Source organism: Rattus rattus, chromosome 2 (assembly GCF_011064425.1).
Source record: "Rattus rattus isolate New Zealand chromosome 2, Rrattus_CSIRO_v1, whole genome shotgun sequence".
NCBI classification, from domain to species: domain Eukaryota; kingdom Metazoa; phylum Chordata; class Mammalia; order Rodentia; family Muridae; genus Rattus; species Rattus rattus.
The window spans coordinates 1,771,794-1,783,351 of record NC_046155.1 but is presented as its reverse complement, the minus strand read 5'-3'; the positions used below and the strand labels follow the sequence as shown (position 1 = coordinate 1,783,351).

The following is an 11,558-nucleotide window of genomic DNA, read 5'->3' as shown; positions in this document are numbered from 1 at the left end:
CAGAGTCTGTAATGTCTCACTTTCCTGCAGCCTCAGTGCTGACGTAGCCTCTCTTCTGACGGGGTGGGGAAGGGTAAAAGAGAGGCACCTTTCTTATGTTCTTACTCATGCAGTCTCACTCGAGACCTGAGCTGAAGCTAGAGGAGCCACAGGTAGAGGACATTATTGCCTTGGGTTCTGGGACAGACACCAGCCATACGTGGAGCTCCTGTGTCAGAGTGATAACCTGAGGCTTTGAACTCATTGACCTCAGGCACCTCCTTACACTGAGGTAGCTAGAAGTAGAAGGACCTTCCCTCCTTAGCTTGTCTAGGCACCAGACCTTCAAATATACCATAATCAGAAGGAAGTCCCAAAGCACACACAAGTGTTTAATGGACAGCTAACAATGTCAAGTGTTCCTACAGTACACTGGCTTTTTTTTTTCTTTTTTTTTTTTTTTTTTTTTTTTTCGAGCTGGGGACCGAACCCAGCTTGCTTTGCACTTGCTAGGCAAGTGCAATACCACTGAGCTACATCCCCAACCCCAGTACACTGACTTTTAAAATTTGTATTTGTTTTTGTTTTTTGAAAGAGGGTCGGGTTTGGGGATTTAGCTCAGTGGTAGAGCACTTGCCTAGCAAGCACAAGGCCCTGGGTTCCGTCCCCAGCTCCGAAAAAAAGAAAAAAAAATAAAAAAGAAAGAAAGAAAAAAGAAAGAGGATCTGTCTACATAGCCCTGGCTGTACCTGAACTCACTATGTAGACCAGGTTAGCTTCAAACTCACAAAGATCCACCTGCTTCTGCCTCTCAAGTACTAGCACTAAAGGCATGGGCATCTGCTGTTTGTTGTTTTAAAGATTTAGTTTGTGTATGTGTGTGTGAATGTGTTCTGTAAGTGTCCTCTGGAGAACAACAAATACTCTTAACCATTGAGACATCTCTCTCAAGTGCGGGGTTTTTTTGTTAAATTTGATTTTATGCGTATGAATGTTTTGTTTGCAGGAATTGTCTGTGAATCACTTATGTGCTTGGTGCTGGGGTGTGGGGTAGTAGGAAGACCAGAAGAGGGCATCATACGGTTGTGAGCTGTCCTTTGGGTTCCGGGAATTGAACCCTCATCCTCTGGAAGAGGAGCCAATTCTCTTAAGCAGTGAGCCATCTCTAGTCCTCTGCAATTTTTTTTTTTTTTTGGTTCTTTTTTTCGGAGCTGGGGACCGAACCCAGGGCCTTGCGCTTCCTAGGCAAGTGCTCTACCACTGAGCTAAATCCCCAGCCCCAGTCCTCTGCAATTTAAAAAAAAAAGTATACGGACCCACGGTTTGCCCAGTTCATGAATGCAGAACCCATAGATACACAGGACAGTGCATCTTTCTTCCTGTCAGAAAACACAAAGGTCTTACCACAAGTACAGAGCTTCTGCCCATTCCTGTGGCCATTCCCTTATCAGCTCATCTCCATCTTTTGTAATTTAGAAACTATGGCATAGCATTAATTGAAGGGCAAACATGTAGCTCAGTTGATAGAGTACCAGCCTAACATGGGAGACGTTCTGAGTTCAATCCACAGCACCACATCAACTGAGCCCAGTCCCTCTGTAAGAACAGAGCATTCTTAGCTAGTGGGCCATCTCTCTCCAGCCCCTGCCAGCCCCTCCCTGCCACACATCTAAATCAATGTCCAATAGCCACCATGGACACTTGGTTTGGATGGTAGTTAGTCTTGGTGGTCAACTTAATGAGATCAGACTTAGTATGGAAACTCTGGAGATATCTGTGAAGGACTTTCTAGATCTAGTTAATGGTGGGGGGACGACCACCCTGACTGTGGGTGGCACCATCCCATGGACTGAAGTCCCAGACTGAATAAAAGAGAAAGTAATTGAAACACCCACAGTCATCACTTTTGGCTTCCTGGCTGTGGACACAAGGTGACTGGCTGCCTCAAGCCTGCTCTCATGTCTCTTCTACATAATGGACTGGACTGTACCCAGGAACCAGGAACCAAGGTAAACCTTCCAGAAGCTGTTTTCATCAGCTATCTGTCACAGTGACAAAGTAACCAGGGCAGATTAGTCTATTTCCTTCCCACTGTGGGTGCAGTATAACCCCTGGAGGGAAGGTCCAACCGCTACAGAATCTTCTAGGGTGGGCTGTTCCCATGTAGCACAGCGTTCATGGAGACTGGCCCACCTTCAGGAGGAAACCAGGGAAAAGGGAACAGGATGCTCAGCCAACAGCAGCAGCACGTTTTATTGCAACCAGAATCCCCTGGTCAGGTAAGGAAGGGACAGAACAGGACACAGACAGGAGATGGCATGCTTTATGGACCAGCGCACACAGACCGGTGGGAAGCATACCCAATGATGCTGACATGGAAGGTAGTTGGAGAGGAGGTGGGCTCCATTTTAGCAGAGTCTTCCCCACAAGGGACCTGAGGGAAAGGGGGCAGTTGACAGTGCGGGTCAAATGACCAAAGAGACTCAGCAGTCTCTAGGGCAACTTCTGCATGGGTCCCCTGTGGATGTTGTTAGATGAAAACAAAGATATACTCTGTCCATTGAGAGTAGGGAAAACAAAGGCTCAAAATGACAGTCACTGGCCAGCACCCATAGGTGTGACCTGAGACCCTGACTCCTAGGTTAGGGCCATTGTCCATAGATGTCTCCAGGCATCACCACAGCCTGGGTGACCTGCCTGGTCAGCCAAGGGTCTTATGTGGGGATCTGCACACGGCCTAGGTCCTGATCCATAATCTGGAGGACGTCATCTAGGATAGAAGGCCCCAGGTCCACATGCAGGGACAGCAGAGAGCTGGCATGGGACAGGAAGGGCTCCTCGGCCTCTGGCTCAGGGCTCATCCCATTGTGGGGCGAGCCAGCCTCTGGAACCCTCCAGACGTCCACATTGCCTGCCTCCTGTGGGGAGGACTTTGGAGAAGGCTGTGGTGATTCAAGGTGCAGGCGCGGAGGCTTAGGTGGAGCCTGGGCTGTGGGCAGAGTGAGGGCCTGAGGTCCACCAATTACTGGAAGGGAGATGGCATTTTTGAGCAAAGGTGACAGCCCACCAGGGAGCTCTCGCCCACACACCGTGGTAGTGCGGGTAAACTGGAAGGGAAGGTCGAAGCTGCCATCCTCCTCAGCCTCTTCCACTGCTGTTCCTGGAAGGAGATGGAACTTGCCCTGAAGGAAGGAGATGTCCCCGAACATGTCATCTCCACCACCACTGCCGATGTGGATAGTGTGACGGAAGTCCCCAAGTGGCGGGCTGATCATGTCTGAGGAGAGCAGGTCCCGAAGCTTCTCTTTCTTGCCTTTGCGGCTGCCACGTTTCAAATAGATGGGGACCTTGGTGGACATGGTGACTTCAGCACACAGTCCTGGCTGCTCAGTCCTCAGTGCCTCTCAACACCGTCTGCCTACAACAGGCTCCAGAGGCCAATGTCCACTGTTGCCAAAAACAAAACAAAAACCGGAGGGTGAGATGTGATCAAGTTGGCCCAAGATATCAGAACAAGCTAAAGGCCAACAAAAACAGGGTCGTGAACGCACCCCACTCTCTTCCCAGGTGGATGAAATTCCTGTTGGAGAACCGGAGGCAGAAAGGTGAGATCTTCTCAGCAGCGATGTGTTTTGCTCTTGTTCCAAGATTCTCTCCTTAGTCCAGAGTTGAGAAGCTGAAATAAAGGAACACATACGTGAGGAACAGGAAGATGACAGACAAAGCAACTGTTAAGTTGAAGTGAGGTGTATACCAATAACCCCAACACTCAGAAGGCATAGACAGGAGGATCAGGAGTTCAAGGCCGGCCTAGGCTACATAAGACCCTGCCTCAAAACAATACACAACAAGAAGCGTAGGGGGTGTAGCTCAGTCACAGTGATTGCCTCATGTGCAGGAGCCCAAGCTTAGCCCTGGTCCTATATTCATGCATGCCTGGTGTTCTTCGAACTTGCAAGGTAGAGGCAAAGAGCTCATCCCTGACTACATACCAACTTCTGGCTGTGACGCTGCAGGTATACAGGGATCCGTCTGAAGGGATGGAGAAAACTAAATGAGTGGAAAGGGGCAGGTGAGATGGCTCAGTGGGGAAAACACTTGCTGGTAGAGAAAGCCTGGAGACCTGAGTTCCGGGAGTTGTTCTCGGACCTCCTCATGGAGGCTATGACGTGTGCCTACACTCTCAAACACAATATAATAATAAAATTAACTTTTAAAAAAGCCAACTCTCCTGTGGGGCTTGGTGGATTACACCTTTAATCCTAGCACAAGGAAAGCAGAGGCAGGTAGACCTCTAACTCTGAGGCCAGCCAGGTCTATGTAGTTCAACTCTATTTTGAAAAAGAAAAAAAAAAGTCGGGTGGTGTAAACTTCTAATCCCAGCAATCAGGAGGCAGAGCCAGGCTGATCTCTGTGAGTTCAAGGCCAGCCTGGTCTAAACAGAATTCCAGGACATTCAGGACTACACAAAGAAGCACTGTCTCAGGAAGAAAAAAAGAGGCATCTCTGATAACTTTTTTCATTTCTACTCTCCCTGTATCAGTGCTCTCTTTAGGGGACACCTAATAAAAAGTACGTGTCTTTACAGGCCCATGGTGTCTTACAGAATGATGCCAGGCCCCTCAATCCTGTTTTGTTTTGTTTTGTTTTTAAACAGCCTTTCACTCTGTAGCCCTGGTTGACTTAGCACTCGCCGGTGATCTGGAACACAATGAGATCCACCTGCCTTTGCCTCTCAAATGCTGCAATTAAAATGTTAGCCCTCCCCAAGACTCTCTTGAGGGGAAACTGAGGCCCAGAGTCTGAACGGTAGATCCTACAGACTCCTTTCCCTGGTTCCTGGCTCTGCTCATTGCTCCTGCCCAGGTATTCACTTGCATCCGGGACCTCCACCAGGTATGTTCTGCCACACAGGAAGTGCCTCATTGTATGGGAGTCTCATCATTGCTCTTAATCCCCTACTCAACTGAGGGTGGAGCGTTTGGAAACTGCCTCTCCTACCTGGGCCTGGTCCAGAGCTGGGAACAGGTCCATCCTAGTGAATGGTCAGTACCTCACACTGGATCCATCACTTCCTAGTTGGAGGTTTCCCTTTTCTCCTCCGTGAGGTCAGGTCCTTAGCAGCGAGGCTGGGTCTAATGGAATCTGTTTGAACCCCCTTCCAGTCCCAGCACTGAGAGAGATGAAGTAGGGTGTACAAATATTTTGTGAGTGGTTGGCATTCTGCTGAGATTTTGCAAACACGTTATCACAACCCTCCTATGATCCCCCACCCGAACATTAAAACTCTCTGGGCTGCCATGCAGCCCCAGGCAGAGCCATGCCTACGGAGGAACGGAGGAGCAGAGCGAGGCAAGTGTGAAGCATCAGCTATGTGTTGGGTTCCCACAGGAAAATTCGGAAACGTGGTCAAAAGGAGGCTATTAACTTTTGCTTTTAGATTCACGTGTATGAGTGGCTGCCTGCAAGGTTGTGAGTGTACCACATGCACAGCTGGTGCCCACAGGTCAGAAGAGGGCATCGCATGTCCTGGAACTGGAGTTACAGAGGGTTGTGAACTACCATGTGGGTTCAGGGAACCCAACCTCTGCAAAAGCAACAAGTGTTTTTAACCACTGAGCCATCTCTCCAGCCCTGAGAGGGCACCATGTATTAAGAGTATTGACTACCAGTGTACCTGCTGTCCACCTCCATATATGCCAGCCTGGATACGGTCCTGTCTTTTGTTTGTTTTGTTGAGACAGAGTTCCTTTGTGTAGCTCTGGCTGTCCTTGAACTCACTCTGAAGACCAGGCTGGCCTTGAACTCGGAGATCCTCCTGCCTCTGACTCCTTTTCATTTTTTTAACCTTTATTTTTATTTCATGGGTGTTCTGCCTACATGTGCGTCTGTACACTCTGCGTGTTGGATATCCTGGGACTGGAGTTATAGACAGGTGTGAGCTGCCATATGGGTGCTGAAAATTGAACCCAGATCCTCTGGCAGAGCAACTAATCCTCTTAACCCTTGAGCCATCTCTCCAGCCCCATAGGATCCTGTCTTATGAGAAATGAGAAAGAACAGGAAGGTCGCCACACGGGTTGAGAGAGAGGTGTGTGGTCACTGCGTTGGAAGGAAGGTTGTCCCCGGTAGCTGAGTGATCTGCTACACTTTGCCCCACTGCTATAATAAAGTAATGTATATAATACACATGTGTGTGAGGGGCTGTAATGGTATCATTTCAGACTGACTTTCCCTCTCTTGTTTAGACCTTTTTGGGGGACTGAGACTCACTAGGTAGTTTTGACTAGCCTAGAACTCAGAGATTTATCTGTATCTGCCTCCTGGATGTTGGGATTAAAGGTGAGCATCACCACACCCAGATTAATAATAATAATAAGGCAGGGGGTGCACTGAATAATGATATGGCTTGGTGGTTAAGAGCATTTACTGGGGCTGGAGAAATGGCTCAGTGGTTAAGAGCACTGACTGCTCTTCCAGAGGTCCTGAGTTCAACTCCCAGCAACCACATGGTGGCTCACAACCATCTGTAATGGGATCTGATGCCCTCTTCTGGTGTGTCTGAAGACAGCGACAGTGTACTCATATCTCATGTCCATCAAAAAAAAAAACAAAAACAAAAACAAAAAAAAACCATTTACTGCTACTCCAGGGGACTTGGGTTCAGTTCCCAGACCCCACATGGCAACTGCAGATTCCATGAGATCTGATGCCACAGGTGTCCAGACTTATACACACTTACACGCATAAATAAAATTAGAAATCTTGTTTATTTATTTAGGGGTTTTGTTGTGTTTTAAGACAGGGTTTCTCTCTGTAGCCCTGGCTGTCCTAGAACTCTGTAGACCAGACTGGCCTCAGACTCAGAGATCTGCCTGCCTCTGCCTCCTGAGTGCTGGGGTCAAAGGCGTGCACAGCCGCCAATGCTACTACCAGGCTTGAGAAATCTTTTTAAAAAACAATGTGTGATGCCTTGCAAGTGTGAGTGTCATCCTTGCACAGGGGTCACACTGAGCACCTCTGTATTGTCTAATTTAGTGTATATGCTGTTACAGTGTTCAGAGTTTTATATAAATGCAATTTTCTTTTTTGAGATGCTGTCTAAAAACACAAAACAAAATAAATACAAATAAAAAAAGAAGAAAGAAAGAAAGAAAGAAAGGAAGAGCTACACCCCAGCCATCGGGTTTCTTAATGTTTATGTAGTCAGGAAAAAAAACCAAAGCTATTTTTAAGGTGGAAAAAAATGCACTGTGAACGTGTGTCGTGCTGATTTAACAAAGAAGGAAGTGGAGCGGTACCCTCCAGTTCCTTGGGAGGGGTTGGCATGTGGAGGGCTTGACTGGTCCCCTCAAGCTCATTTAAGTCTACATGCAGAATCCTGTACAAAAGGCAAAGAAACTTGTCCAAGCTCACATAGCAGCTAGGGGCAGGGCCAGGATTGAAGCCAGAGGAGCCCATCCTCCTCCACACCTGAGCAAAAGAGGCATTTACCATTTCTTCTGCCTAGGCTAAGGGCGAGCAGGAAGAAGGTGGCAGTATGCAGGGCAGGGCAGAGTCCTAACTGTCTTCATCCCTGAACAAGACCTTGCTCAGGAAACTCTGCCCCAAGGCCAGACGTCCCAGGCCAGTCATGAGCCATAGAAGCTGACACCTCCAACCCCAGAGCACCTGCAGCCAGCAGGAAACAAAGGAATGACTTTCTAGTGGCAGATTCCACCTAAGTCTAGGGAAGACACACCCTAAGTCTTAGGATCTTGCGGCCACCACACCAAACTAGAGGCTGACAATATCCTAGTCTGTTCAGTTTGCCGGTGTGAGGCACTGGGTGACTCTCCCTTCCTTTCCACTGAGGGAGAGTTGGGATGACTGGTGAGACTTGAGAACCTGGGCCAGGTCCTTCCCTACCCTCACTCCATCACACTAGATCGACAAGACAGCTTGGGTTTTTCCACAGCAAACTGGGTGTCCCTGACAGCTGTCCCACTCTGAGCCAGATGTTCCCGCCCAAATCCAGATGTGAGGAGAACAGAGGCTAAAGGGAAGGGTGGGGCCAATATCAACCACCCAGGAGAAAGCTGGGAATAACAACCAGCAAAATAGAAGATCTGGCCACCTCGGGACCCGGGACTCCAGCCTGCCATGGAGTTCTTACATGTTAACTCTATAAGGCACGTCGTGGTGGGTGCCACTACTGCCGTGGATAGCTGCTGGAGGGGAACCGCAGAGATATTAAGGAACTTTACCAAGGTCATCAAACTAGCAAGGGAAAACTCTGGTGCCAAGGCCAGTCCATGTGGTTCCAAGGCAAGGGACCATACCCATGGTGATAGGAATGGGGGACAGGAGAGAAGCGATCATGTCTCCAGGCTTCGTCCATATAGTCAGATCTCCTGGCTGCCACTTCCCCAGCTTGCAATTGTGCTGTGCTAAAAGGAGCTCCGATTAGGGCAAGGCTGCCAGGAGGAGCTTCCTCCACCACTGGAAGGCAGAGATGAAAGCATTCCAGTTGTATGGGTTACCCTGGACAAGCCCCGCCTCCCTCAGAGAAAATGACTTCCTAGGGGCAGCTCACCTCTGCTCATGGAGAATGTTTAGCCCCTGCTTACTCTGGATGTTCATGAAAATCCCCCTCTCTACATAGACACTTCAAAATTAATGGGCTCCCACACACTTTTTTTAAAAAAATACAGGATCTTACAGTGTAGACCCGGCTGTCCTAAAACTCACACCTTCTTCCACCAACCAAGTATTGGGATTAAAAGTGTACCACCCAGCCAGGCATGGTGATGAGTGCTTTTGGGAGACAGAGGCAGGCAGATCTCTATGAGTTTAAGGCCAGCTTGGTTTGCATTGTGAGTACCAGGACAGTGAGACCCTGTCAAACATTCAAGTTTCAGGGGTTGGGGATTTAGCTCAGTGGTAGAGCGCTTGCCTAGCAAGCGCAAGGCCCTGGGTTCGGTCCCCAGCTCTGAAAAAAAAAGAAAAGGAAAAAAAAATTAAAAAAATTCAAGTTTCAAAAACAAAAACAAACAAACAAACAAAAAAAAAACAAAACAAAAAGAAAGTGTGCCACCATGCCCAGCTCTAGGTGTGACGTTTGCCTCTTCTCTAAAGGTTTACTGAAAAGTTTTATGGTTTCGTTTTTTCTTTAAAAAAAAAAAAGATTTATTTATTCATTATATACACATACACTATAGCTATCTTCAGACACACCAGAAGAGGGCACCGAATCCCATTATAGATGGTTGTGAGCCACCATGTGGTTGCTGGGATTTGAAGTCAGGACCTCTGGAAGAGCAGTCAGTGCTCTTATTCGCTGAGCCATCTCTCCAGCGCCCCCCCCCCCTTTTAAAAAAAGATTTATTAGGTTTTGGTTTTTCAAGACAGGGTTTCTCTGTGTAGCTCTGGCTGTCCTGGAATCCTGGAACTCACTTTGTAGTGTAGACCAGACCAGTTAAACTTAGAGATCTGGGGGTTGGGAATTTAGCTCAGTGGTAGAGCACTTGCCTAGCAAGCGCAAGGCCCTGGGTTCGGTCCCCAGCTCCGAAAAAAAAAAAAAGAAAAAAAAAAAAAACCTTAGAGATCTGTCTACTTCTAGAAACAAACAAAAAAAAAAAAGAAAGAAAAGAAGAAACAAAGTTTTTATTATTGTGTGAGTGTATCATGATATGTGTGTGAGTGCACACACACTCGCAAGTGTGTATGTAATACGGAATGTGTGTAGAAGTCAGAAGAAGACTTTGTGGAGTTCACCTTTGATGGGAACTCATCTCCAAGCTTGCTCAGCAAGAGGCTTCCGCTGAGACATCTTGCCAGCCCAAGAGGAATGGTTTGAAATCTAGTTCCACCTGGAACTCTGTGACCTTAGGTAATGAACCTTTCCTCTTTGGGACTGGACTCACCTCTATCTTTAAAATAAGCTGACCCATTGCTATACTGGAAACAAGAGGCCTCTGCACAACAGATGAATCTATAGTCACTGTCAAAGGACATTCAGGAAATATCTGCAGGGCTTTCCTCAAGTAGTGGCTTCAACAAGAATAAAAACCAAACCCTTCCCAGGCGTGGGTCTCCTCTCGCCAGCCCTGACAGAGCCAGCTCAGAATCTGGCTCTCCTGTAGCGGTCTCTCTGTAGTACAAAGTCGCTAGGTGGCGCGCGCGCCCCTGCTATAAAGCGGCGTTCTAGGGTCCCAAGGAGCATACACGGTTCCAGGCAGACGCCCACCGAGGAACTGCGTGCTCCAGTACCCGAGGTGGATCGCCCATAGGGCCTTTTTCTCTGGGTTGCATATCGGACCACAGTGAGGGTAGAATTGCAATTATCGAGGACCTTGCCCCCAAGATTCCCGATATCTGGGAGGGGCCTTGCCTGAGCTTCTCCGCCTGGGCTAAGTCTCAATGTCTGCTTGGCGCACGGCCAGACTTCGGACGTGCAGGCCCCCGCCCTCCCGGGAGTCCGGCTGCTCAGCCCTGGCTGGTGTTCCCGCGCCGACCCCTCCAGGTCCCCAGTCAAGCGCTGCCCAGAGCGGCCCAGATCCATTTCAGTAATACTGCAGCTAAAGATAGGAGGACACCTCACCATCCGCTAAAAATATGGCCTTCAGCCCAGGCCGGGACACCGGCGGAAGAGAGGATGTTCCCCGGTCCCGGGTCTCCGACTGGCAAAGACAAGCAGCTAGGAGCTGCGAGACTGACAGCGCAGCGCCTTGAGCTCTGCCGGAGGTCATGGGTAGGGGGCGGGAACCCAGACTCCAGGTAATGGACCTGATCTCGGCCAGAACAGAGTACCTCCTGACTAGCACTCTCTAGGGAGCTACAGGAGGCCCGCAAAACCCCAGTCCGAACTCACCTTGAGGAGCGCGGGCAAAGCAGCAGAGCTGTGCGGCTAGGATAGAGGACCACGGAGGGCCTGGGAACTTACAGTGCAGACCTTGGGCCTAAGCCACGCCCCCAGTACCAGGAGCCAATCCCGGGCCGCCCCTCTCGAATCCCCCACCCACACATCCCCGCCCACCGCGGCACCGCCCAGGTTCTCGCCTTTCTGCAGAGGCTCAGAGCCGGATTCCAAGAGTCCAGAGCCTCAGCCTCAGACCGCTGAGAGCGATCACCGAGGGGTAACAAGGGTGGATACACACGAGGACCCCAGCTGTTCGTGTTGGAATAAAAACTTTAGGCTAGAAGCATTGGGCCAACAAAGGCCGGAAGAAAGAATTCTTGAGAAATCTCTGAGCATCCTTGGATGGGTTTCCTTGACGGAAGGACTGGAACCCGGGAGGTGCCTGCACTGTGACTCTACAAGAATGAATTGGACTTTGCAGGGGCCTTACAAACTTAGGAGCGTTTTGAAGAGTTTACCCTAACCTAGGAGAGAGAGTGATGAAGGGTGTGAGAAAGATTCCGGGTCCGGAGGCGCAGAGAAAAACAGAGACTCAGCCTGAGCTTGCCTGAGTTTGCTGTCCCGCTAGGTGGTTTCTGAGGTGGGCGGTTTAGGACAGGATCAGAAACAGTTATTGAAGGGCAGGTCCGAGATAAACCGAAGGAAACTTCTCATTGCTCCGTTTTGTGAGTAAATTAGT

General features: G+C 49.2%; 1 protein-coding gene and 1 pseudogene across 3 annotated transcripts; both read right to left on the bottom strand.

Annotated features, from left to right (window-relative positions):
• Positions 1-2,205: 2,205 nt before the first annotated feature.
• Positions 2,206-10,927, bottom strand: Cdc42ep2 (CDC42 effector protein 2). Of its 3 annotated transcripts, none has more exons than XM_032891102.1 (2): positions 10,832-10,927; positions 2,206-3,655 (listed from the first exon to the last, which is right to left on the bottom strand). In XM_032891102.1, exon 2 carries the CDS (start codon positions 3,336-3,338, stop codon positions 2,694-2,696), a length of 645 nt encoding a protein of 214 aa, XP_032746993.1. In that variant the 5' UTR covers positions 3,339-3,655; positions 10,832-10,927; the 3' UTR covers positions 2,206-2,693. The 3 variants fall into 3 exon arrangements, 2 of the variants coding, with proteins under 2 accessions (XP_032746993.1, XP_032746995.1); XM_032891104.1 differs by lacking the exon at positions 10,832-10,927 and adding an exon at positions 7,474-7,554; XR_004386778.1 differs by lacking the exon at positions 2,206-3,655 and adding an exon at positions 10,045-10,261 and having other exon boundaries at positions 10,832-10,893.
• LOC116894901 lies at positions 6,937-7,035 on the bottom strand (annotated as a pseudogene).
• Positions 10,928-11,558: the final 631 nt, after the last annotated feature.

Excerpts from the sequence above, each read along its gene's own strand:
- Cdc42ep2 (XM_032891102.1), bottom strand. The coding sequence starts at position 3,338 with ATGTCCACCAAGGTCCCCATCTATTTGAAACGTGGCAGCCGCAAAGGC.